General features: G+C 46.0%; 1 protein-coding gene across 4 annotated transcripts in view; it reads left to right on the top strand.

Moving 5' to 3' along the window:
• Positions 1 to 25,328, top strand: part of DIS3L2 (DIS3 like 3'-5' exoribonuclease 2) — a 344,308-nt gene that overhangs the window by 268,413 nt on the left and 50,567 nt on the right. For all 4 annotated transcript variants that reach the window (XM_055345950.1, XM_055345951.1, XM_055345952.1 and 1 more), the window contains one exon: positions 41 to 274. In XM_055345950.1, coding sequence (XP_055201925.1) covers positions 41 to 274 — 234 coding nt within the window. The remainder of the gene's footprint in view (positions 1 to 40; positions 275 to 25,328) is intronic.

Here is a 25,328-nt window from a genome sequence, read left to right as displayed (position 1 = left end):
AAAATCCTCCTCTTAATTCCCTCATAATCTGTCTTTGCAGATCCTTGGTGAATGGTTTGGTCGGACCATCATTCGCTCCTGTACAAAACTGAGCTACGAGCATGCACAGAGCATGATTGAAAGCCCAACCGAGAGAATCCCTGAGGAGGAGCTGCCCCCCATCTCCCCCGAGCACACCAGTGAGGAGGTACACCGGGCTGTCTTGAATCTCCACAAAATTGCAAAGGAGTTACGCAAACAACGGTTTGTGGACGGCGCACTACGTCTGGATCAAGTCAGTCACTTCTTTTTTTGGGTGCAACCAACAGATTTGACTTATGCTTGAACTCAGCATGCATGAGGTTCAACATGGCAGTCTTGGGATCTTCCCTTCTTCTTTCCCCAGTCACAGCACTAAAACAGCATTCTCTGAGGCAGAGACTAACTGCCATCCATCCTCTGAACTTCACAGGCACACGAGGCCCACTGACAGGACCCAAGACAAAAGGGTGGTGTCTGTGTGGGTGGCCTTGTGACCAGAACCACCAGCTCGTCTTTCCTGGCCAGACTGAGTCTTACCTCAGTTTCTACCTCACATCCCTCTGAATGGAGGGAGAAAACATGGAAGTTTATAGGTAGTTGGCCAGTATCTGATCATGAGGCTTAAAAAAAAAAAAAGTATTTCTTTTTATCCCTTACCTTCAAAAAAGAGTCCTATGTTTATAAATTCTGGACTCATATTTGAAGAAGCAGAGAACTGAGGAAATTGGAGAATGTTGACTGCTAAGGAAAATGATGGTCCACAATGGCACCATTTGCTCTTCAGTATCCCAGCCATGCCAGCGGCCCTCTGGGACATAGGTAGCTGTCACTCAAACTTGGTCACATCTCCATGTCCGTTTCCATGTGCAGCAGCTCTTAAGACCTAGGAATCCTTTCCTCATTAGTTGTCAGTATGTTATAGAGTAGGACCTGTGTTCCAAATCGTGCAGAAATTCTCATTTCTATTTCTTACCCAAACCCCCGAGAACCTGCTCTCCCTGCCTGGTCACTGTTTGTGTTGGGAAGTCTCTGGGCATTGAAAAATGAGTTGAGCAGCAGGCCTGGCTGATGGAGACCACTGGCAAGAGGGTAACCTCACAGAGCGTCTTTGTCTGAGCCTTCCAGCTTGGAGGGATCTCAAAACCTTCGTTTTAAAACTTTCTCGTTGAAGATTTCATTGCATCCTAGCTTTTGTGATAAACATCAGTAATGCTTCTCAGCAGGCACTGCAAACACTTGCTGCCCTGGGCCTGGGAATAAGCAGTAACTGGGGCAAGTGGCTAGTCGTTCCACCTGTGCTTGCGGGGCTCAGGGCATCTTCTGGAGCTCTCATGCTCCTGCTTCCCTGGCCTGGGCCCCGGCAGCCCAAGAGTGGCTGCTCAAGAAGATAGCAAGGCCAGTAGAAAAGGGACCAAAAGGTACAGGGGATGATAGGACATCTCCTTTGCTTCCTTCAGTGAAGTCCTTAGTGGGGCGTGAACACCCCAGTTCTTACTCAGCAGTGGCTGCCCTCTTATCAGATCCAAGGATGCTTCTCAGTTCTTGCTTCCTGGACCTTTGTTCTGCGTTTGGCCCTTGGAAGCTCAGCTCCTGGTTCTCTGCTTCTCCCCATACATCTCCAGCAATGTCCTGCTGGTCCCTTTGCAGATGCCTCTTCCTCTGCTGTCCCCCGTGAGTGTTCACATTCCCTGGAGTCTACCCCACCCTCTTTTTTGTCTTTATCCACACTCCCTTCCTGAATGAATTCCTCTCCTCTTAGGATTGTTACTACTTACTAGATGCTGAGGTGACCAAAATCTGTCTCTCCAGCCCTGCCCTCCTTCCTAAGTTCTTGACAAGCTTCCCCTCCCGCCTTCTTAAACTCTTTACCTGGATGCCTTGTGATCACCTCAGCCAGTGCTTGTCCTTCCTTGCACAGGACGCAGTGACCAGTGTGGGTGGCGTGCTGTGTAGGCTGCCTCCCGTTCCCACCTACCTCTGCTCCCACCAGGGCAGTTATGTGTATCAGATAATCATTCAGTTTAGCTGAGTCAAAGAAGGTACACGGGTCAAATAAGAGCATAAAAAAGGAAACTGTCATCTCTGTGAAAACTAAAATTGCTTGAAAAGATTCAATAAGAATGAATCTGTAAAAATTCTGTTTGGGTGTAACAACTATAAAAGAATAGGGGGAAAAATCATAAAATTCAGGAAGAATTCTGTACTCAGATGGCTTTACAGATGTCTAAGTTCTTCCTCTCTTTTAAAGAAACAAAAACTATAGGGGCACCTGGGTGGCTCAAGCATCCGACTGATTTTTGGCTCTGGTCATGATCTCAGGATTGTGAGATGGAACCCCTTCTTCTGTTCACTCTAGTTCTCTCTCCCTTTCTCTCTCTCTCTCTCTAAAACTAAGGAGAAACTATAAATTATAGATAATGAATTATGACTATAATTTATTCAGAAAAAATGTAAAAATCTAATTATTGTCCTCTCTTTAAAAGCTTTACATTTTTAAAAATGAATTTACGTTTATATAAATTAAGGTAAATGATTAGCTATATATAAAGATCTCTCGTATATGATTCCCCTCTATTTTTTTAAAGATTGTATGTATGTATATATGTATGTATGTGTTTATTTATTTATACACACGTGCAAGCAGGGGTGGGGAGGCAAAGGAAGAAGGAGAAAGAGAATCTCAAGTAGACTCCATGCTAACCAGGGCCCAACAAGGGGCTCAATCCCAAAATCCTGAAATCATGACCTGAGCCAAAACTAAAAGTCAGATGCTTACAGACTGAGCCACCCAGATGGCTCTGATTCCCCTCTGTAGCCAGTTCCTATGATAACTTACTAACTACTGCTTCAAGCACATCAAATGAGAAGGCTTGTTATAACATCTTAGAGATCTTACCCTATCAGATTGTTACAGTGTTTGATTGGATCAAATATAAGAAATGCTCTCTAACTGTAAAACTATAGAAGATCACTGTTAGGTGATGTCAACTTTACAGTAGGAGGGCTATGGCAGTCAAGGTAGAAGAATGATCACTGATCTGTTGGCTTATCTTAGAATCAGAATTTTATTACTGAAAATAACCTCAGGTATCTACATCTCATTGTCTCTCACAATTTACACATTGGAAAGCTTATGCCCCGCAAAGGTTAAATGAGTTGCTTATATGCAAGAAATCCAGATAGCGAACTCTTTGTTCAATTTTCCTCCATTTACACCATGCTGACTTAAGAGAGAAAAGTTTTCCTTCAGAGTGAGGGTGGGGGGAGAGCCCTCAAAAGTCCTAATTAGGTTCCAGTTAATTAAGGTTTGAAAATAATGGATGTACATCCTTGGAGTTGATTCCTTGGTTCCCCAGAAAACAAGTTGTATGGACCACAGCTTTAGAAGGGGCACATCAATCTCCACAGCAAGGACACTGGTGAGATTCTTTATAAATCAGCTAAATGGCCCCATTCAGGAGTTACCGCATTTGTTCCCCTGGGCCTGCTGCCTGCATTTGCCCTCGCAAAAATCCATTTTTCCTTGGTGCTTTTGGCACAGCCTGCTGTTTGGAGTTTCTCTCTGATGCTTTGTTTGCCTCATTTCACCATGTCCACATTTTTGGTGGTGTTCCTGAAAAAATAGGCCCTTTTATACCAGCCTCCATGAGAGAGGCTCTGTGAGAAGGGACGCCTTCCATGTCACACCGTGTGCCTTTGGATATAGAATAAATCCACTAAACCAGAAGTTTTACTTTTCCAAGAAATCAGTTCACCACGATGATCTTCAGAATGAGTGAGGTGGGGATACAAGGGTAGTGCCTGTTTGTTGAGTCAGGGTTGGACTGATTTGGAGGCCGTAACTACAGGAATACAGAGCTACTTGGCCATTGGGTGATTGCAGTCAACCCCTTAGGCTGGAGCTGCCTCACTCACATCAGATGGTGTGCCCTCAGCCCTCCGGGCGACCTGGCTAGCTCCGGTCCCCCAGGGGACCACCTGCTGACGTTTTGCCTGCTTGCCCTAGTGTGCTATCAAATATGAGCACATTCTCTACATACTGTGGTGTGGGACAGAATGGGAAGCACTGTCTTAAAGCCTGATCTCCTGCTTCACATCACATGTCTATTCTACCTAGAGGTCAAACCTCATTCTACGGAGGTTCTAGCTCAGGGAAATGACACTCCTTTGTTTCACTGCCCAAAAAGCAAATGCAGATGCCGAGTGCATTCTTTGTACTTTTTGGTTGGAACAGTTGGAATAGTATTCCTTCCAGGTGGCTTCTTCCCATCTTCACATTTCCTGCTGCCATGTTAATTCTAGACTCTGACACAGATTCTGGTTTCATTTTCTTTGTTATCGTGTACGTCACCCCTGTTTCTTGAAAAGAGATGCCTGCCTGTAAAGGGAACCCAGACATCTTTGTGTTTGTAGTAAAAGGAACATGATTATGCAAATCTTGAGTTGTGGGGAAGGGGGACTGTGAGAAGCCCTCCCTCCGTGCTCTGATTCTTGCTCCATAACTTGGGCCTGCCTGACACTTCTGTTTATGCTGACACAAAGTCTGCTCCCGGGCTTCTTCCTCTCTAGAGAGGAAGATAACACTGCCTGTGATCTGACAAGGCCTCAAGCTTATTTTAGAGTCCTGTGTCTTAGTGGTTACCTTAAAGAAAGATGGGTAGCAGCTTGGTCAGTAGAACCTTCAAATACAGACATCTCAGGGAATTGATTATCTTCAGGAAGCTACACCTACAGCTTTCCAGGGCTTTCCCTCCACATTCCTCAGTCAGGAGCTAGCACTTAGAGAGCAACCACTCTGTGGGTGGACTTCTGTGAGAAACCACCATAATGACCTGCAAGAAACTGGGTTCCCCCAGCAGGTTGGCAGGGATGTGCATGGCTTCCACTAAGCCTTTGATTTTCTGAACTGAGAGGAAGTTGTAGTGAAGGAGAGTTTATATTTCCATCTTAGGTGATTCCTCCAAACTAAAGGAGCCTTTACGAAATTCTCAGCTATATCTTCTATGATGCCTTCCTGGCACGATTTTGAAGTTCAAACATCAGGCATATTCTTTGAGTGGACTTGGTTGTAAAGATGAACTTGTTGGTGAAATAACTTTTAAATACTTTGGGACCCAAGCAGCTGTGGAATGCCATTCTGGATGTCCTTGGGCTATCCCAGTCATTAAGTCAGGGGTCAGCAGACTTTCTGTAAAGGGCCAGATAGTAAATATTTTAGGCTTTGTGGGCCATATGGCCTCTGTCTCAACTCCTCAACTCTGTTGTTGTGAGAGTAACTACAGGTGGACAATGGGCAGGCTGTGTGCCAATAAAGCTTTAAGGACACTGGGATTTGAATTTGACGTAATTTTCATTTCACAGAATAGTATGCTTCCTTTGGTTATTTTTCAATCATTTAAAAATGTAAAAACCATCCTCACCCCATGGGCTGCACAAGAGCAGATAGAAGGCTGGATTTGGCCTGTGGTCCATAGCTCGCTGACCCCCGCTCACATGAAATTCAGCTCTGTTACCCAGGCCGCTGTTAGTAGCTCATCATCACTGCACCAGGGAGGTGAGGTAATGGAGAACCATTGTGCTAAGTTAGCTCTGGGGGTGGTTTCATGCAATTAAGTAAATTATTCCTTTGATTAGTACCATGTTGAGCAGATCCAATTGGAGGCCAGAAGTAGAGGAATGAATCCGTTTAGCACCAGTTCCCTTACCCTAGTTACAGTCAGGTAGCTTTAATTAGCCAGAAGCAAGAAGAGCAGTGGCTCTCATTTCCCACCTCTGTGAGCTAGCAGCCTCTGCACAGTTGGGTCTCACCCCCAGCCCGCCTGCAGAGATGCTGGCTCATAGGGCGAGACTGCTCATGGCCAATGCCGGCCCAAAGGAGGCTGTGTGGCATTTCTCTCCCCACCCTGCCCCTGTTGTTGTATGTAGCAATATGTTTTGTTGAATCACGTGTTTAAAGTTATAGTTAAGAATTCTTTTTTTCCTCCTCTCCAACACAGTTGTTAGTAAGAAATGAGCATTCTGACTCTCTACTATTTAGTTTTTGACAGTGTGATATTTGGTGCAAGGTAAAAAGAATGGGCTCTTCATCCTATCTGGCTCTTCCTTGGTCTTGTTATTTACATCACCACTGAAGCACAAGAGTAAGTTACTTATCCGATGGTCAGACATATTCGTAGAATTGGTCTCTATTGTCTTAGTCATAGAGTCCTTCATTCCACATGTCTCCTGAAAGCATTTACTGGGTACCTTGTATATGTGAAGTGCTAGAGATGAAGGAATAAGGAATGAAGGAATGAGACTCAGTCCAGGTTCTTAGGTTTATAGTGAGCTGAAGGAGCCAGTAGACCACACAGAAAATTAAGAGTGTGGTGAGTATGTTGGAGAGAACCAGCACAGTCTCAGGGAATCAGGGAGGATTTCCCAGCAGAGACAGTGTGTACTCTAGGGCTTTTAAAAGGTTTAGGGGCTAGCCAGGCCCCGAAGGCAAGGGAAAGCATTTCAAGCAAACTGGTGGTGCAGGCATGGGAGGATCAAGAGATAGCACATTTGGGCAATGGCAGATTGTTCCAGATTATATGGTGTAGATGCAGTGAGGGGAGTAGCTAGGGAAGGAGGCAGAGGCTAGGCCCTCAAGTCTGCAGGAATGAACTAGGGGATCCATGGAATGATTTTAACTATGAAAGTGACATGATCAGAACTGTGTTGTGGCAAGAGCTGATGGCTATGGTATGTAGAGTAAACTGAAAGGGAACAAAAGAGGAATTGCACAGCCCACCAGAGAAATGACAAGGACCTGACCTGAAAGAGAGGCTGTGGGGCAGGAGAAAATCACAGATCCAAGAGAGGAAGGGGCTTTGGTAAGCCTTGACAAACTGATGATCTTTTTTTTTTTTTTTTTAAGGTTCTTTATTCTTTGGGAGAGAGAGATACAGAGAGAGCACAAGCAAGAGGATGGGCAGAAAGAGGAGAAGCAGACTCCAGGGAGAGAAAGGGAGTTGGGGGAGGTACAGAGGGAGGGAGAGAATCTCAAGCAGCCTCCACGTTCAGTGCAGTGCCCAACCTGGGGCTTGATCTCAGGACCCCAAGATCATGACCTGAGCCAAAATCAGGAGTCGGATGCTTAACTAACTGAGCCACCAGGCGCCCCAAGAGTCCCAAAATTTAAAATGGCTGGAGAGAGGTAGTTAAAAGCATTTTTGCTAACCCCTTGCTGAAGCTGAGACCAGAGAGCAACTTCCTGCCCCAAAGTGAGGTCCTTCTTTCCTCCCATTAGAATCCATAAAAATACCCATCCTTTTTAAAATGGTGCTAAGAATTATCGTTGCATTTTCAGATCCTCAGAGAACATTTGAAATTCACTAGCCCAAGGCTCTTACCTCCTTGGGTTGGCCTGATGTGAATGATTATAAAGAAATCCAATTGAATTAAGGCTAAAGAGCACAGGGGTGCCAGAGTGGTTCAGTTGGTTAAGCATCCAACTCTTGGTTTCAGCCCAGGTCATGATCTCAGGGTCATGAAATCAAGCCCTGTGTCAGGCTCCACGCTCAGCAGGGAATCTGCCTGAGTGTCTCTCCTCCCACCCCACACCTTGTCCCTCCCTCCATTTGTGCTCTCTCTCAAATAAATAAATAAAATATTTTAAAAAGAGCGAGAGAGAGACTAAAGAGGACAGAGTAGCTCTACAACGTAATCTTACTGTCATATGAATCGCAATACTTCTCTTTAGGGGAGTAGTAAACAGTACAGGAAGGCTTCCACTAGAAGTTCAGGGCTTCTGTTTAAGCGTTGATAAATGTGCATTATTTCAGGCATAGAGAGAGTTCTAGAATTAGGTTTGAAGAATATCAGCCTGTCAGGTTTTCCCCTATTTTTCCCAGTTACCAGTTTCATACTCATTATATCAGCAGTTTTCATTCAGATGTATCCAGCTCATTTATAAATGAATCGCCAGCCAAGAACCTGTGGTCCTTTGAACGAATGGGCACCCAGAGGCCATCTAGCACGGCCTCTGTGGAGGAGAGGGGAGCAGCTGGGCAGAAGGAGCTGCAACCTCAGGCTTCAGGGAGAACCTGGGAGCACAGGGAGCCCTGGTCATTCCTCAGGGAACAAGACAGATGGATCGATGGCGCTCTAATTTCCTATGGAATCAGAGAAAACAGTCCATACTTAATACATCCCAAGGCATGAGCAAGAGACAGACCTGAAAACTTGACCTAGTTGTGTATAAGGAACACTAATTATAGCCCCTGTGGGAGCTAAGCGCTATTTGTGGCTTGTTAACATGTGCATAAAAGCTAACATATGTCATTAAGGGTCAGAGTAACTGTGCCGAGCAGCTTGTTATTAAAACCCCAAACTCTTCATGTGCTCATCCTTCCTTTAGGCGTGTCACATCGTCATTTATTCATAATTTTCAAAAATTAGAAGGAATACAGGTAGTATTATTCTGGAAGTTGTTAAGATACAGACTCAGACATGATCTCGGACCCTCACTGGACAGATATTTCTTAAGTTCCTGTTGTGTTACAAGTACTGCTCGTAGTCCTAGGAAGGAGCCTGAGGCAATGGAAGACAAACTTCCTACCTTCCAGTTGCATAGTGAACTTGGGAAGAATTCTGTGTACTTAGAGGAAACTCCAGGAAGATAAAAGCAAGGGCATAGTCCGTTGACATGGAGCAGGCTGAAGGAATGGTTTGTTAGATGGGATGGGATTCGTGAAAGAAGGCTGGCTTGGGAAGGGAAACCCTAACTCACACAGTGGTGCCAGGCAAGGGCACGGCAGGTGAGGAAGAGCTGAGGGCCAAGGAATATCCCCCCTGTTGCCACAATGTGGCATGTACCCTGTTGCACTACTCTCTCCTCTTGAGTTCTGAGCCCACTGAGAATGAGACACACAAGGCAGACTGAGACGGGTATATTCTGTGACTGATAAAGTTTGGATCAGTGAAGGCAGCTTGAGTGGGTTCAAGCATTTGGAACAACCCCGAAGTGAATGTTATAAAAAGAAACTCTGGTTGGAGTGACTAGAGGGAGCAAAAGATAGCCAGAAACGGACAGAAGTGTGTCCCCCTACCAGGCCGGGTACCCCAGAGATCGTCCTCGTGTGACCTTCACCATGTGGCGCCTTCCAGTGCCCCTGGGAGCCTGCCCACACCATGGCCGCTGAGGGAACCTAGAGCTGATGCTTCTGCTCTTGCTCAGAACGGCCAGTCCAGATATCCTCAGCAGAACTTGGCCTCTACCCTGCTTCTGGAAGCTTCTCACTTGCCTGGTGCCACTTGCTGCTTGCAGAAGGTTTCCCAGCACCTAAAGATTGAACCTGCTGTCCTGCTGCAGAGAGGTTTGCATCAGCCAGCCCGTCCCTCTCTCCCACTTAGGGCTCCCCTAGCACTTGATTTATACCTGCCACTTGTCTTTTTTTTTTTTTTAAGATTTTATTTATTTATTCATGAGAGACACAGGCAGAGACACGGGCAGAGGGAGAAGCAGGCTCCCTCTGGGGAGCCTGACACAGGACTCAATCACACCCTGAGCCAAAGGCAGATGCTCAACCACTGAGCCACCCAGGCTCCCCCGCCCTGTCACCTGTCCTGATCCCATTATCTCATTGCTTTGTCATTTTCCATTTTCTTCCCTGTTTCCATCTCTAAGACTGACTTCCTGAAGGGTAAGGACAGTATCATATTCATCTCTGTATCTCCACCCCCTGCACAGTGCTTGTTTCTAACAGGCATTTCAAGGCCTCTGAGCATCTCTGTACATATTGCTCTTTTTAAAAAGAAGATGGTGGTTATGATCTGGGAGAGGGACCTAGAAGAGAGGTGTGCTTATGTAAGAATTAAATGCACATTATAAATCAGAGAGGTTTCCTCTCCCTTTGAATAGAAGGGTTGGGTGTTTGATTCCTTGCCAAGGCATCCAAGGTTTAGAACAGGGTGTAATGAGGACTTTCTCAAGGTGGAGCTGCCTGGACAGGTGTGAAGAGACAGGAAGCTTCAGCACCCCAGGGGGCTGGCAGTGCTTCTAAGGCATCCTGAGCACTTCTGTGTTCACCTCTGTGTCCTCAGACCAGGGAGCCTATATCCCTGAGGGGAGCCCGGCAGAGGAGGCTCTCCAGGGGAAGGCAGAGACCCCCAGTATGCTGCCCTGGGAACGGAAATGTTGAGGCTTGTCCGAGACCAGGCTTGCTAATGTGGACAGGTGGGCAAAGCACCAGATCTGTACCACCCCCACCTGCCTTTCACAGAGATTCCCTGTGGGGTGAACTAATGTCAGCTGCTGTCCCCTACCCACTGACAAAATGGGAATGATTTGTGTACCACGATGGGATCCCCGGTCTCTGCTCCCTCTGTGAATTCCGATCAGAGCCTAGTCTTGCTTCTCATGGAAATGATTTGCACAAGACAGAGGTTCTATGTTAGTTGTTGCTGGGCTGTCTGGGAAGAGTAGATAACTCACATCACAGCTGGAGTTGAGAGTGTGCCCAGATGACTCAGACTTAAGTCCCTAGCATTTCCAGGGGGCAGAGAAGGGAGGCAGAGGACTGTCACGCTTATGGGATGATATATCAGAAACTTCTGGGGGTCAAGTGGAGCAGTGGCCGGCACCCCCTGTTCCTCTGAGATGTAAGGCTTTCAGGTTAGTGGCCTCGATGACGGATTCGGCTCCTCCACGGCTCTTTCGGGTAATTGTACTTAATGCTTAGGAAGTGCTTGGATTCTCCCCCTTTCTATTCACAGGACACTCTGCACATCCTCACCCTGCCCCCATGTCACACCCCACGTCACTCGAATGTGAGCCAAACAGCTACATAAGAGATGTGGAATCCTTTGACGTTAGTAAAACCTGCATTGGGGAAAGGGAACCCATGCAGCTGACCCTTGGATTTTACCATGACTGCTTCTCAGGGCTGGCTCAATTGATTTTGGTTTCCATGGTCCAGTGAGCCAGGGGGGGCTCTGTTCCTGTTCACTGCCTGTGCTAAACTCCTCTACCAGACTGAGTTTCCCCAAACCCTGCTTTCACCTGTCACTCAAAGACCTGCCGTCTCCTGAAACAAGTTTTAGGGAGCAGTAGGGTTTCCATAAATATTCCAGGACAGGATATAGGATGGCTAGGTTTTAGTTTTGCCAAACAAGGATATTGTCTTTAAAAGCTAGTTATCATCTACTGGCATCATGATTTTACAAATGAAAACATTTTAGCACCAAAATGACAAAAAGACTTGGTTGAGCTTTGTGGAACACCTCTTTCTCATTTTGCTAATCTCAGACCAGCCTTTGCAAGCGACTAGATTGCTCCGTCAAATCCCAGTGCCTCCTGGCTTTGAAGGCCCTCTGTGACATGGCCCATGTTTGATGCTTCCTGTGTCCCACCAACCCGTCTACCTTCCTCGTCCTTCCTTGGCTTCACAGAGCCTAGCCTCCGCTGCTCACTGCAGTCCCACATACCTCACTTCCTCCAAGTGAGCCACCTCATCCCTTACTTCTCTAGGTCCAGATGCAGCACTTCCTAGGTTTTCATTCATTTCATGTTATAATTTCATTTCTTTATCACCTCCATCTCCCTCCTTGCCTGCATTCTTGAGTATCAGCTGTGTAGAAGTCAGATACCTTGCTGCAACTTCTCACCCATCAGTCTGTGGTGTTGGCACAGAAGAGACATGTTAAAGCAGTTTGCAGCGCTGTGAATGTCACCTGAGGTCAGTGGGTGCTCAAGGACATGGTGTCCATTTTATGTCAATTCTAAAACTTGAAGATATGGTCCCGTTCTTCCTCAAGGAATTCCCACATTTTTAAAGAATAATATTGTTGTAACACAGTTTGTTTTGTAGCACTTTTTCCATTCTCATTTTAAATAGCATGTGGCAGACATTTTTAAACTAAAGAGAATTTAAGAGCTTTAAAAGTAGTTTGTAACTTGATCCCTATTTTGATTTATCTTTTTTATTTCCCACATTTTTTTAAACATCTACCAGGTACAAGTACTGTGCCAGGTATTGGGGACAAAGAGAAGAGAACGTGGCCTCAGCTTTCCGTGTCCCAGCGCTCCAAGTAGCCTAATGTCTCACGGAGGGAATGGAAGAGGCGGGTGCCAGGGAAAAGCCTAGATAATAGGCCACATTGGGTTTGTGTGGACATGGCCGCCTAGGTGTTTTATATGAGAACACTTGCTATGGTTTGAAGGGCCTACTTTAAAAGTCAATTAGAGACAAGGTCAATCTGTTTTTAAAAGTTTTCTCCTGTACAAAATAGAAATTAGCAATTTGCTATAAGAAAAACGCTGGAAACGCTGAAAATAAATTAGAAATTCTTTAATTGCCCCTTGAATTGTGACCCCCTGGGGTAAAGGAAATCTGCCAGAGTAGAAAGAAATGAGCCAGACCCCGAAGGGCAACATCCAGGGAGGGAATCCCAGCAGGTTTCTTATCTGCTTGTCAGCATTAAATTGGCAAGCTCCTAAATAAGAAAATTTGCTAATGAATAACAGTCTGCAGGGTTTGAAGTACATTTGAGCAGGGAGCCTTTACTGAGCTCCGAGAAGGCATGCTTGGCCATGGGGCAGTTTGAAACTGATTTGCTACAATCAGTTTCCTTCTGTAAATAACAAGGGGCTCTCCCCTTCCCTTCTCCTGCCCTCCACCCTGGCCAAGTACTGGGACCGAGCTCTAAGTCTCGCCTGCCTCCCTGTCTGGCCTGTAGGGACACACTCCTGAGCTCAAGCAGAGCAGGAGCAGAGCTCTGAGCTTCTCCCTTTCCTCGGTCTGCCTGGCCATCCAGCTTCCTGGCCTGGATTCCTGACTCCTTGTTGCCGGGATTTCTCAGTTTCTGTGGAGATCTGTCCTGGTTGCCCAGAGGCCTAGCTCTGAACTCCTTTTTGGTACACACTTTTGCTCCAGACTGCCCCAGGCCCAGATTCCCTTCTCTCCTTGCCACCAGCTACAAAGCAGTGAAGACTTAGAGCGTGGACCCTGTACTGGACCTCCTAGATTCTGACCCTGACTCTTGCACTTAGCCGTGGGACTTTAAGTTTTCTGTGCCTCAGTTTCCTAAGATAATGAGTAAAATGAAATAACATATCCCCAAGATAATCATAAAATGGATATAATGTGGGGCACCTGGCTGGTTCATTTGGTAAAGCATGCAACTCTTGATCTCAGGGTTGTGAGTTCGAGCCTTGTGTTGGATATAGAGATTACTTAAAAATACAATCTTAAAAAAAAATAGTGAAGATACTGTTCCTGAGACAACCATCATTAAAATGGAGATAATAATAGTACCTATGCCATCGGGGTACTGTTAGGTTAGTGATTTGTACCCATAGGACAGTGCTGACACATAACAGTAAATGGCTGTTAGCTGTGTGGCTGGGCACTGAGAAGGACCCCATTGCTGTCCTCACAGAAGATCCAACTCTAGCAGAGCTACGGTGGAGGTGCAGGGGTCACTGGCAGTCTTGGTATGGAAAGACTTCCCTCCATTTGCTTTCACTTGCCTCTGGAGAGAGGGGAAGGATTTGAAATGGAGGTGGAGGGGTGAGGACAGGTCCTCTCCTACTTCTCCACAAAAAGGAGTGATCCAGTTGGGCCAGGTGGGTAGAGGAAGCGCAGTGGCAAGAGGTCAGACTGGAACAGGGGTTCAGGCACTTAGGCCATGGTACTGGATTCACAAGCAGGGGGTATCTTGCAGGGTTTGTGAGCAAAGAAGGGAAGGAGATGAAACACCCATCCTACTCCCAAGTTACTCAAAGAAGAAAAGATGCAGAAGTTTCAGTTGACATAAGCCTTCCTCAATGTTGTTATAGTTAGACTGCTTTTAGCTTTTGCTATCATAAATAGCACTGCAATTAATATTCTGCATGAAATTTTAAAATCATTTTGGATTATTTCCTTAGAGATACACTCTTGGAATGACCGGATTGAAGGGAATTAACTTTTTTTCTGTGACTCTTTTCTCTTTTTGATTAGCTTACTATTTTATTTATAATGTGTGGTTTGTCTCACAAAAATTTAGAAGTTAACAAGTAAGGCCAGTATAGGCATTCATCGCTCCTCATCTAGTAATAACATTTTTCTCTGTATCCTAAAGAGTGTGTACATTTTTAAAGCTTTTGATACAAATTTTCCAGAAAGGTTAAACTAATTTAGGCTTTCCCCAGCAGGAACAATAGTGTATTGTCATTGCATCTCACCAAATTGAGAGTTTGTGGGTTTTATTTAATCTTCATTATTATGATAGGTTGAAAACGGGGTTTCATGATTGTTTTGACTTGCATTTGTTTTATTGCTTGTGGGCTTGATCACCTCCCGCGTCCTGAGTCCTCTTTTTGCCGTTTCTATGAAAGAGCAGATTTTATATGCAATCACTAGGCACTCCTTACACCCTTAGCATTACACCCACCAGCCATATTTTTAGCCAGAATTACTTTTTTCCCTAATGAGGTATAATTTACATACAGTAAAATTCCAGGGTTTTTTGTTTGTTTGTTTGTTTGTTTAGTTCTCTCACCCTAGACAATTTCTACTTCCCCCTTTGTACTCATGCCCTCTCCTTACACTCGGCCCCTGGTAGCCACTGATAGTTTTCTGTTCCTATTGTGCTGTCTCCTCCAGAATGTCATACACATGGAACCACACAGTTGGTAGTTTTTTGAGTCTAGCTCTTGCACTTAGCATCATGCCCATGAGGTTTCTTTACCACGTGGTCGTGTGTACCTGTGGTCATTCCCTTTTGTTGTAGAGAAACATCATTCCATGATGTTGTAGGTGGCCCAGTTTGTTTATCCATTTACCAGTTGAAGGGCTTTTGGGTGGTTTCCAGCTTGGGGCAATTATAGAATAATAGTGTCATAAACACCCACAGGCTTCAATGTGGTGGTTAAGTTTTCATTTCACTGGGTAAATACCTAGAAGGGGGAATTGCTAGATCATATGGCAAGTGTGTATTTAACTTTATTTTTAAAAACTGGCAAACAAGGGGTGCCTGGGTGGCTCAGTCAGTTGAATGTCCAACTCTTGATTTCAGCTCAGCTCGTGATCTCAGGGTCATGAGATGGAGCCTTGTGTTAGGCTCTGTGCTGGGCATGGACCCTGCTTGAGATTTTCTGTCTCCCTCTGCTCTTCCCCACCCCCCTCAAGAAAAAAACACAAAAAACTGCCACACTTTTCTACACTTTTCTTGACATGGCTATACCATCACCAACAATTAGAGAGTTTTTGTTTCTCCCCATGCTTACCAGCATTAGGTATTGTCAGGTTTTTGTTGGATTGTTTATTTTTTTAGCCATGTTAATATGTGTGTAGAAGTATTTCATTGGTGGTTTTAATTTGCAATTCTCTACTAATTCATGTGCATATTTGCTGTCTGCATATCTTTTCTGGTGAAGTGCATGTTCATATCTCTCACCCATTTTTTAATTGGGTGGTTTAATTTCTTATTACATATACCCTTTATCAGGTATGTGATTTATAAATATTTTATCCAGGTCTTTGGCTTGTCTTTGCATTCTGTTACTTTTCACTCTTTCTGTGAAGAGTAGAAGCTATAGATGTTGATGAAGTCCAGTGTATTGAATTTTTCTGTTACAGATTTTACTTTTGGTGTCCTAGCTAAGAAATGTCTGACTAACGCAAGGTCATAAAGATTTTTCCCTGTTTCTTCTGGAAATTTTATAGTTTTAGGATTTACATTTCGGTTCTTTCTTCTTTTTTAAAACGCTTATTTCCTGGGCTCAGTTTTTTTTTTTTTTTAACATAGTTCCAGTAACTGAGACAGACATGTAACTGAGGATAGTTGGGATGGGGTAGTCCTGAGAGCCTTGCTAGGCATGGTGCCCATTAGGAAACATCTAGAAAGGAGGTGCGGGCATCAGAAACTGCTTCAGGAGTGGCTTTTAAACAGATATGAGGTTTCTCGGGCTTAAGATTTGGCATAAAAGTGAAGATTGTATCTTCTTAAAGGAGGATGAAGATGATAAGAGAAAAACCTCTAAATTTTCTAGATAAATCCTTCTGACTGCTGCACAAAGTCGGGTTGGTAAATGGTGCCAAGCACAGGGATTTGTCAATTACATGCAAACACCCATGTCAGTGAGTCACCCAATCATGCTTTAATCTCATAACCAAGAGGCTTTTAAAAATTATAGTCAACAAAGCAGCTTGCTAGTTATGACTGCCATTGGAATTGGGTTTTCCTTAGAACAGCTGGAGTGTAATTTGGTGGGAAGAAAGCCTGATGTGGGTGAGAGGCCAAGGATTGCTTGCCTGGGAAGGATGTGCTGCTAAAGTCTGATAGAAATCTGTGAAATGACCAACCTCGGCCAAGCTAAGTAGAAGCCTGCCATCTTTCATCCATGGGAAAAGATACTGTAGCAAAAGAATTCAGAAAAGAACATTGATTATCAACTTTGTATCAGTCACTGTAAGACAGGTAAAACATGGCCCTGTCTCTAAGAAACACATGGTTCAAACATGCTTCGTTCTGGGTTATAGAATCTGGGAAAAGATTCCTGTTCTAGTAAAGGACAGCAGTTGAGAGTTGTTTGGGGATGTTTTATTCAAGGGTGTTTCAGGCAGAGCAGTGCAAGAGTTTGATATGTTCCGGGAGGTGCGTGCCATTGGCATGGTGGGTCATAGAAGGGTTCACGGTGGCAGTGGGAGATATGACGAGGGCCAATCTTGGAGGACCTTTTTTCCTCTGCCCTGAAATATGAGTGCATTTCACATATGGGAATGATGGGATGGGATTTTCTTTTTAGAAAAATCTCTCTGGCAGCTCTCTAGAAAGTGAATTGGAAGGGGTCAAGGTGGGCCACAGTTGAGTCAGTGAGATGGCTGCATCAGGAATCCGTATGAGACCCCCTGGGGCCCTAACTCGAGGTCACACAGCTGATGAGGGGGCACAGATGAAGAAGATGCTGAGTAGGTGGAATCAGACCCCTAAAAGGGAGGGGGTGCTTCTAGATACTCCTGGGTTTCTGACTGGGTAGCCAGGTAGTTGCGATGCCACCCAGGAGGGCCCCCACCCTCCCAGGGAGAAAGAGCAAGCATTAATTGGGGACCCTCTGAACTTGAGGTGCTTCGGACCATCTGGTTAAAGACACCCACAGAGCAGCCAGCCAAGCAAGTCTGGTGTGCGTTTACGTCCCCCGCCACAGGTTCTTCCCCTGTTCAAGGAAAGTGAGTGTTCCTGGAAGCTGCAGAAGCATGTGTGCCTTCCAAAGGACAGTAAGCGGGCCTGGAAACACAATATGCAGTCTAGTAAGCAAGTCTGGGGGTGCACATACGGGCCCTGAAGAGCCTTATGTGGCACACCCCCAAAAGCTTCTGTCCCCTCACCCAAGGCCTAGATGCCACATGAGGGCTTCCCCTGAGTGTGGAGCTGGAAGAAAGCAGCCAGCACTGGCTCTTGTCTTCCCTCCCTCCCTCCTTCCCTCCTTCTCTCCTTTTCTCTTCCCAGCTGAGCCCTTCTCATTTGTTTAAAAAAAAAAAAAAGTGAATTAACTCCCAGTCCCTTTGAAACCCAACATGTCAGTGATAGATGAGGCAGTATTCTTTAACTTCAAAGGAGAAAAAGTGAGAGAGTGAATGCAGGCCAGGGGAGTTGAAAAGTCCAAGGGAACAGGAGACACATGGGGTGACCCTGCCATCAGGAGGAGCGCCCTTGATCCCACCCCTGCTGGTGCCATGCAAAGGCACAGACAATGCCACTTTCACTAAATCATGAAGGATCCTGAATACCCGTTTTTGTCCATTTTCAATGGGCCTTGGGGATATTGCTTAAGATATAGCCGGCCATTTGTGCTGGGTTCCCAGCTACTCAAAGGCTCAAAGTCAAGTGCTCTCTGGACTGTATAATGGAGTCTTTGCATATGTGATTTTTGGAGAGATTTTTTTCAGATTTCCATAGCTAGTCATAGGAAGGGTGACCTTGTGGGTAGCGTGGGCCATTGTCGTCCATCTCACATCCAGCCTTTGAGTGATGCTGAGCTTTGTGGGGTATCCATGCAGCACCTAATTCAATCACTCATCTGACCCCTGCCTCTCTTTGGCACCATCCCCTTCTCTGCGCTCAGTGTGCTGCCGGGGGCCTCTGCACAAACCCTGGCTGTCCTCTGGAGGCATTCTGTGCTAAACAGAGAGCTCTTGGCCATTTGTCCCGCTTTCAGAATTCTCGGCCCCCTGGTGAATCTGGCATGGGGAGTGGCTGCTTGTTCTCATGAGGGTGTGCACCCGAAGATGCCTGTTGGAAGTGCCTTTTAAAAGTCCCCAGTTGTTTCCACGGTGGAGTCTTGGGAAGCATGACCTGAGGTCATTTAAGGGCTGGCGTGGTCACTTCCTTAATCGTCTGTGACCGTTAAGAGCCTAATTTTCTATAAAGAGGCACAGAGGCTTCCTTGGCTTGTTATTAATAATAACAAACAGCTAGAATTTATTGAGTGCTTGCCGCTTGCCAAGTGCTTTCACATGTTACCTCATTTAATCCTTAAACCTTCGACCCATTTTTACAGACAAGGAGACTGAGATTTGGGGTAGGTAATTCGTCAAAAGTCACATACTAGAAACAGCAGAGTGAGAACAGAAACTTTCCTTATTCTGCTTCGTTCTTTCATTTCTTTTGTTGGCTGTTTTATGTTCTTTTACAAATCAAACAAATGGATAAAGTCTTACTCTTAGGATAACTTTGAAGAGCTATCATAAAATACCGTATGATTCCATTTCTCTAACATTCTCGAAATGACAAAATTACAGAGCTGGAGAACAGAGCAGTATTGCCAGGAGGTTGAAATGGTGGGGGAGAAGAAGGTGGTGTGGTGAGGGAACAGTTCTGTATCCAGATGGCAGTGGCATTTCCACAAATCTACAGTGTGACCACAAGACATGCAACTAGGCGCACATGCCACACCAGTGTCCACTTCCTGGACCTGATACCATGTTCTAGTTATGTAAGCCGTAACCTTTGGTAGAAATGGGGGAAGAGGACACAGGACCTCTCTGTATAGCTTTGCAGTTTCTGTAAATCTGTAATGATTTCAATACAAAAAATGAGTTTTTTATTCACCTGTGTGGTGCATCAGCATTGCACCTGGGAAAAGCCAGGTCTCAGCTCAGGAGCTGCCTGCTGTCAGAAAGTGGTATGCATCAGAGAGCTGCCGGTGGCCTAGGAGGGGACACAGGTGGGAAGAGGGTCCAGGTTTGAGCCTCTGTCAGATGTCTCATGAGAACAGGAGTCAGAGCCCCTGGGCTCACGTGTCACAGCTGCAGCTGTGTGACCCGGGGCCAAGCTGCCCAGAGGAGCCTCTGCGCCCCAGCTATAAAGTAGGAATGGCAACAGCACCCACCTCTGAGGTTATTGAGAGAATCCAGGGAGAACATATTAACATGCTTAGCAGAGAAGGATGTACTGAGTTAGGTCAGTAAATCCTGATCATTTTTTGTTGCCATCATCTATGTTATGTTACCTGTCCCCAAGTTGTACCCTCCACTTGGTAGTCAGACCAATCTCATTCGTATTCACAGAAGAGTGCATATTAATTCCTACTTCACTGATCATGGTCATTTTCTCCTTCAACAGTTATTTGGTGAGAATCTATATCACCAAAGACTGGTAGGTCCTGGGGGTACAGTGATGGACGTGACCCATGGGGTCTGTGCCATAGGAGGGTTAAAGCTCCTCTATTCTCCTGTTACCTGGAATTTCTCGTTTGTGTTTCTCAAATCCTCTCTGTCCTGCCAGATTCACCTGAGGCCTCATCCACTCCATGCAGGCCACTCTCGCAGATCCTTCTCTGAGCTCCAATAGTGTTAGAGCTCTGATTTAGTCATCTCTGCCAGCCTCAACTCTCCTTTTGCTCCTGTGGCTGGCACAGTACCAAGCAACACAGGCACTGTGCTCCACAAGTGCTTGCTCACAGAATTGTGAAATGGATGGCCAGAAGGAACCAAAGAGAGTATCTCTTCTGGGGCTTTCATTTAACAGAGGATGTCATGGAGAGGGGCCCATGATTTCAATAGTAGAAACTGGCTATGTTAAAAAAAAAAAAAAAGAAGAAGAAGAAGAAAAGAAAGAAAAAGAAAAAAAGAAACTGGCTATGGGAAACAACCTATGTTTCCAATACCATAATAATAGGTCCTATATTAATCTCTTTTTGTTGTTGTTGTTGCCTTGTTTTTCTCTCTTTATTCCTGCTATCCATATTTTGACTAGCCGACTGGCATGAGAAGCCCTTGGCTCTACTTCTGGTCTCATTACTGTGTGACTGAGCATGTCAACCAGAGGACAGGCTCATTGCACTGGAAAAGCAGAGCCAGCCCATCTCTCTCATCCTCACTTGCTCTTACTTGAGTAGCCTTACCTGCCATGTCCAGTGTCCACACAGCCCACTGCCTCTAGAAGGCCCACCCGGGCATCTTCTCCCTTCAGCCCGGCTTCTCTACCTGATACTGGGCAGCTCCATCTGCTCAGTCTCTCACTCCAGCTTCTTGGCTTCAGTTCTGCTGAACAGAGGAGTCCCCTACCTTGTTCTCTGGTGATACCTTTGCCAGTGAGCCTTGGGAGACTGACACCCAGAGCCCCCCTCCCCCTCCCCCTCCCCCTGCTCCCCCTCCTCCCCCTTCCCCCTGCTCCCCCTCCCCCCTGCTCCCCCTCCCCCTGCTCCCCCTCCTCCCCCTGCTCCCCCTCCCCCTGTTCCCCCTCCCCCCTCCTCCCTCCTCTCCCTCCTCCCCCAACGATTTACTGCCCCGTGTTTATAAGGATCTAGAGGAGAGAAGTCAATTGTTGCAGGCCCTATCAGTGAGAGAAGCAGCAGCAGGTGTGGCCCAGTGGGAAATGCACTCTGGACTTAGGTAGGTCTGGGTTCCACTTCCAGGTGTGCCACCTGCTGATTTACATATCGCTGACTTCCAGGAGGCTGGTAACCTAGCGCCCCTGAGCATCTGTTTCTCCACCATTAAAATAGGGGCACCTGTACACATGAAGCTCTTGGCACCATGTCTGGTTGCATATGGAAGCTGTATTCCTCCTGCTAATTGCAGGGCCCCCTCTCACCTAGAGACCCTTTAGTTAACAAAGGCTTGTGGGAGACCGCAGAGAGTCATCAATCAGGATTTCTCTATCAGAACTTCCAGTCTAGTTGGGATGGTACGATAGTTAAATACATCGTTAAATATGCTATGACATGTTCCAACTTGAGAAGAAATGAGAAGAATCAGACCATGATAGAAGCAATTTGCTTGTATCCGGACTGTCAGAAGCCAGCCCTCTGCCGTGCTCTAGCAGGTCGTTGCGGCCTCTTCCTCTCCCAAGCAGGGATTAGCAGGCAAGTTGTTGCCGGTGCAGAAGTGCTGGGCAGCGTCCGCGGTGAGGCCTGTCTGCCAACCTGCGGCCTCCCCGCCTGCCGTCTCCGTGGAGAGCAGCCCAAGAGGCCTGGTCACCAGAGAAGAACCGTCAGGGCTGCCCCAAGATGGCAGGCCCTGGGTGGGTGCGCTGCCGAGAGCACCCGGCTGTGGAACACGGGGAGGCTTCAAAGCCTCGCGTCCTCCTACTGAGCAGCCTGGGAGTGGCTCCCCAGCTACTGCTCTGGGTGGGGGGAAAGTGTGTCCTGCTACTGTGGAAATCTCCCAGGTTTAAGAGTGGTCATATTTGGAACCGTCGAGTCCCAGTTAGCTTGTTCCAACGTGCCGTGCCATCGTTTCCATTTTGATCTCAATTCATTACAAGACATAACCTGAGGTCTGGTGGTGACAGGAATATTTATTGGCTGTTTGCCATAGACAGGTGCTGTTCTCAAGTGTTTTTCCTCATTTAATTTTCATAAAAACTGAGACACCTGGGTGGTTGAGTGGTTGAATGCCTGCCTTTGGCTCAGGGCATGATCCCGGGGTCCTGGGATCGAGTCCCACATCAGGTTCCCCACAGGGAGCCTGCTTCTCCCTCTGCCTGTGTCTCTGACTCTGTGTATCTCATGAATAAATAAAATCTTTTTAAAAAATTTTTCATGAAAACCCCATGAAATTGGTACTAGTATTATCCCAGTTTTACAGAGGAGGAAACCGAGACACCAACAGGTAAAGTAACTCCCTGAGGGAGTAAAACTAATAGAGAGGAAAGGCCAGGATTCAAAACCAGACAGCCAGAGGTAGAGGAGGAGGCTGTGCTCTTTCTTTGTGCTCCATGCAGCCAGCCACCCAGCAAAGGTGGGTAGTTGTAGGTCCACCTTTTCACAAGTAGAGTGACCTCCTTCCTGACCTAGGAAAGCCCAAGTCCCAGGGAGGAGGGTTGCAGCAAAAGCACAAGTCCTTAGAAGTGCTAGAAAGAGAACTCGTCCAGTCTGATGGGCTAATGGGCAAGAAGTGAGAGCAGAAGAGGGCCCCTGAGGGCCATGCAGACTGGGAGAACTTCTGACTGCCCTCCACCACCCAGCTCCAACCTGCAGCCCCTAGCCAGAGTATACCAGGGCTAGAGGGAAATCAACTGTCTGCTTAATGAAAATGTTCCCCTAAGATTCTTGTGAAACTTATTTTTGTAACATTTAACATCATATGTAGTTTCTTAAATGATTTTCAACCATGTGAGATTATCCAAGGAGTCTCTGTTACCAAAGCTGACTTTTCAGTTAGCAAGGCAAACAAAGTCTGTCCATTTTCCTCCTTGGATCCTGGCCCTTGCTAGCATCCTCCACCAACCTCTGCCCATAGTTTTTAGTCTCTGCATTTCATCTTAGGGCAAATTTCTTTCTGTACTTTTCTTGAAACCTTACAACACGCAGGTGTTTGGTTTTTACCATACTTAGGATGGTATCTATTAGATATTGTTGTTCATAAATAAAACAGCTAAGACACTAGTGATTATCTTGGATGAGAATTGGAACCTCGGGTACCCGCAGGTATGGGCCTCCTAGGTGTCCCTTCCAGATTGTTCTGAACAATCCAGTAAAGTGTTGTCAAATCAACAGGCAGTTTGTGACTGGATCGTGGTGGTCTGTGATTCTTCTGCCAAGGGATGCTGCTAAGCCCTCTGCTGCAGGCAAGGCCGGGTTGCAGGAGCCAGGGAGAACCACAGATTGGCTGCCCCAGGACCAGAAATGACCTTAGAATGTTGTCCTAGAATATGGTGTCCAGACGTTTGGCTTTGGGAGGAAGGAAGTGGAATTAACATGGAATCAAGTCATGAACTTTGACAGTTTCTCTTGGCTACACAAGATAGCCATAGGCAGGAGACTTCTTCCCTGCCACTTCTCTCTCATTAAATCATCTCAACAGGTGAGCACTGGTCTTTCTGAAATCTTCAGAGCTCTTCTTCTCCCAGATAGAGCAGGGATTTATCATGGGTCCTTTATTCCAGTAAACCTAGAAAGTATTTCACATTCATCCATAAAACAAGCCACAAGGGTGACCATAGAGGAACTCAGTTCCATTTTACAGGTGGAAAGGTTAAGGCCAGTAGAACCCCACCACCACCCCGGAGTCTGGTAGAGAACAGAGATGAGGCCAGAGCTGCTGGCTCCCAGCTTGGGGTTATATAACTCCCGGACTCCTCAAGTCCCTGGAAACTGAGGCCAATTCCCTGGAAGATCATTCTGTTCTCTCCTGTTTTTTCAAGAAGAGAGCCAGCTTGATCATTGGCTCTGAGGATTGTATGAGAATGTCCCGTTTTCTTTCTTCCATGAACTGAATGCCTACCATCATGATCATTGTTTAATCAGGTTGTATTTGAACCTGCCTGGATCTCATATTTTTATGTATGTTTGGCTTATATTTTGAAGACCCTTATTTCATTTATGTATACCCTCTTCTGTTTCCAAAAAGGATTTGAGAAGACTTACAAAAAGGAAATAAACAGTCAAATGAATACAATAGAAAGAAAGATGGAAAACCAGAACGACAGAAAGGAGACAGAAGTAAAATGACATCGGTAGGAGGGAACATAGTTCCTGTGACTGGGCATCCTATTTTCTGATTCCAATATTAGAAATACAGTAGTCCCACTTTGGGGGAGAGATCAGGCCATGAGAATCATCCAGAATGCTCCAGCTGTGAGTAGGAGGAGCAGCTGGGCTGCATGTCCCTGCTTCTGACTGCATGTGACACATGCACACTTGTTCACGACACTTTGCCATAACTGTTGTCATGTTGCTCAGAAATTTAAGGAGCCAAAACGTGGCCCAGTGACCAGGTAAGGCCTGATCAAGAAAGCTAGAGCAGGGTGATCCTGTTCTGCTAAGGAGGATGCTGGTCTCACCTGGTAGTAAAGGGAGAGAGGGTGTGGGGCAGTGGCTCTTCTTCCTTGGCCTTGCTGGTGAGCAATGAAATAAACCCCAGAAGGGGAGGCAGCATGACAGGCAGGCAGGAGAAACCAGGGCCCTCCTCACCTGAGAAAGGCTTGTTTTAGCTGAAGCAAACCTAGCATGAACCAACAGGCATGGTTTCCTTGCTGAAGAGCAGCCTTCCCTATAGATTGACCAAAGCTCTAGAGACCAACGTTTTTCTTCTGAGCACAAGTGAAACTTCAGCATTGAAGAATCCTTGTCCTGTCAGATTTAACCTTAATGAGAATAGAACGAGCCTCTGGAACAAGGTGCAGTGGAGTCAGGAGAAGTGGCCTTAAGTGAAAACACAGCTGTGGGGTTTACAGACGCCCCTGCAGGGAAGCGTCATCCAGTGGTGCGGCCAGCCTCACCATAGACTTTCCAACACTAATGAATCGGGAACTCCATGCTGAACAGGATTTAGTTTGATGGGTCCCTGTGCCAGCAGATGGATGTATTTTTCTTGAAAGACCAAGGTGCCAGAAATCTCCATGATTACGTTACTGGAGCAAGGTTCTTTTTTGTGGTTTGGGAAGTTGAGCGTCAGGACTGCAGGATCCTCTTGCTCTTTCTCACTCTTATTTTTTCCAGGTCAGAACCAGAGCTTTGGGGTGGGGAGGAAAATCCTGCTGAATGAGCAAGTTCTTTCTTAAAAAGCTCTCTCCAAGTCCAAAAAGACTTCAGTGGACTTAGGAGAAAGAAACTTAATACATTGCCATAGAATCGTTGTGAACCAAGTGGAAGCCAAGTCCACAGCATCTTTGTCTTATAAAAGAAAGCAAAGAGGAGATGGAAAAAAAGAAATAATGCTTAGGAGATCCAAACCAAACAAGAAAAACTGAAGAAGAAAAACGAAAGATCACCTCAGAGAACGTGAAGATTTCCTTCTAATAAGATTTTTCAATTACAGAACCAAGGTTCAGGTAGAAGTAACTTGTGCGCTTTGAAAGTGCCATCAATGGCATGCCTGAAATGTTTGAAGAGTGATGGCATTTGCCACTTT

The sequence above is a fragment of the Nyctereutes procyonoides genome, unplaced genomic scaffold (genome assembly GCF_905146905.1).
Source record: "Nyctereutes procyonoides isolate TBG_1078 unplaced genomic scaffold, NYPRO_anot_genome, whole genome shotgun sequence".
In the NCBI taxonomy this organism is placed as follows: domain Eukaryota; kingdom Metazoa; phylum Chordata; class Mammalia; order Carnivora; family Canidae; genus Nyctereutes; species Nyctereutes procyonoides.
The sequence above is the reverse complement of the archived record's forward strand: the minus strand, read 5'-3'. Positions and strand labels throughout refer to the sequence as shown.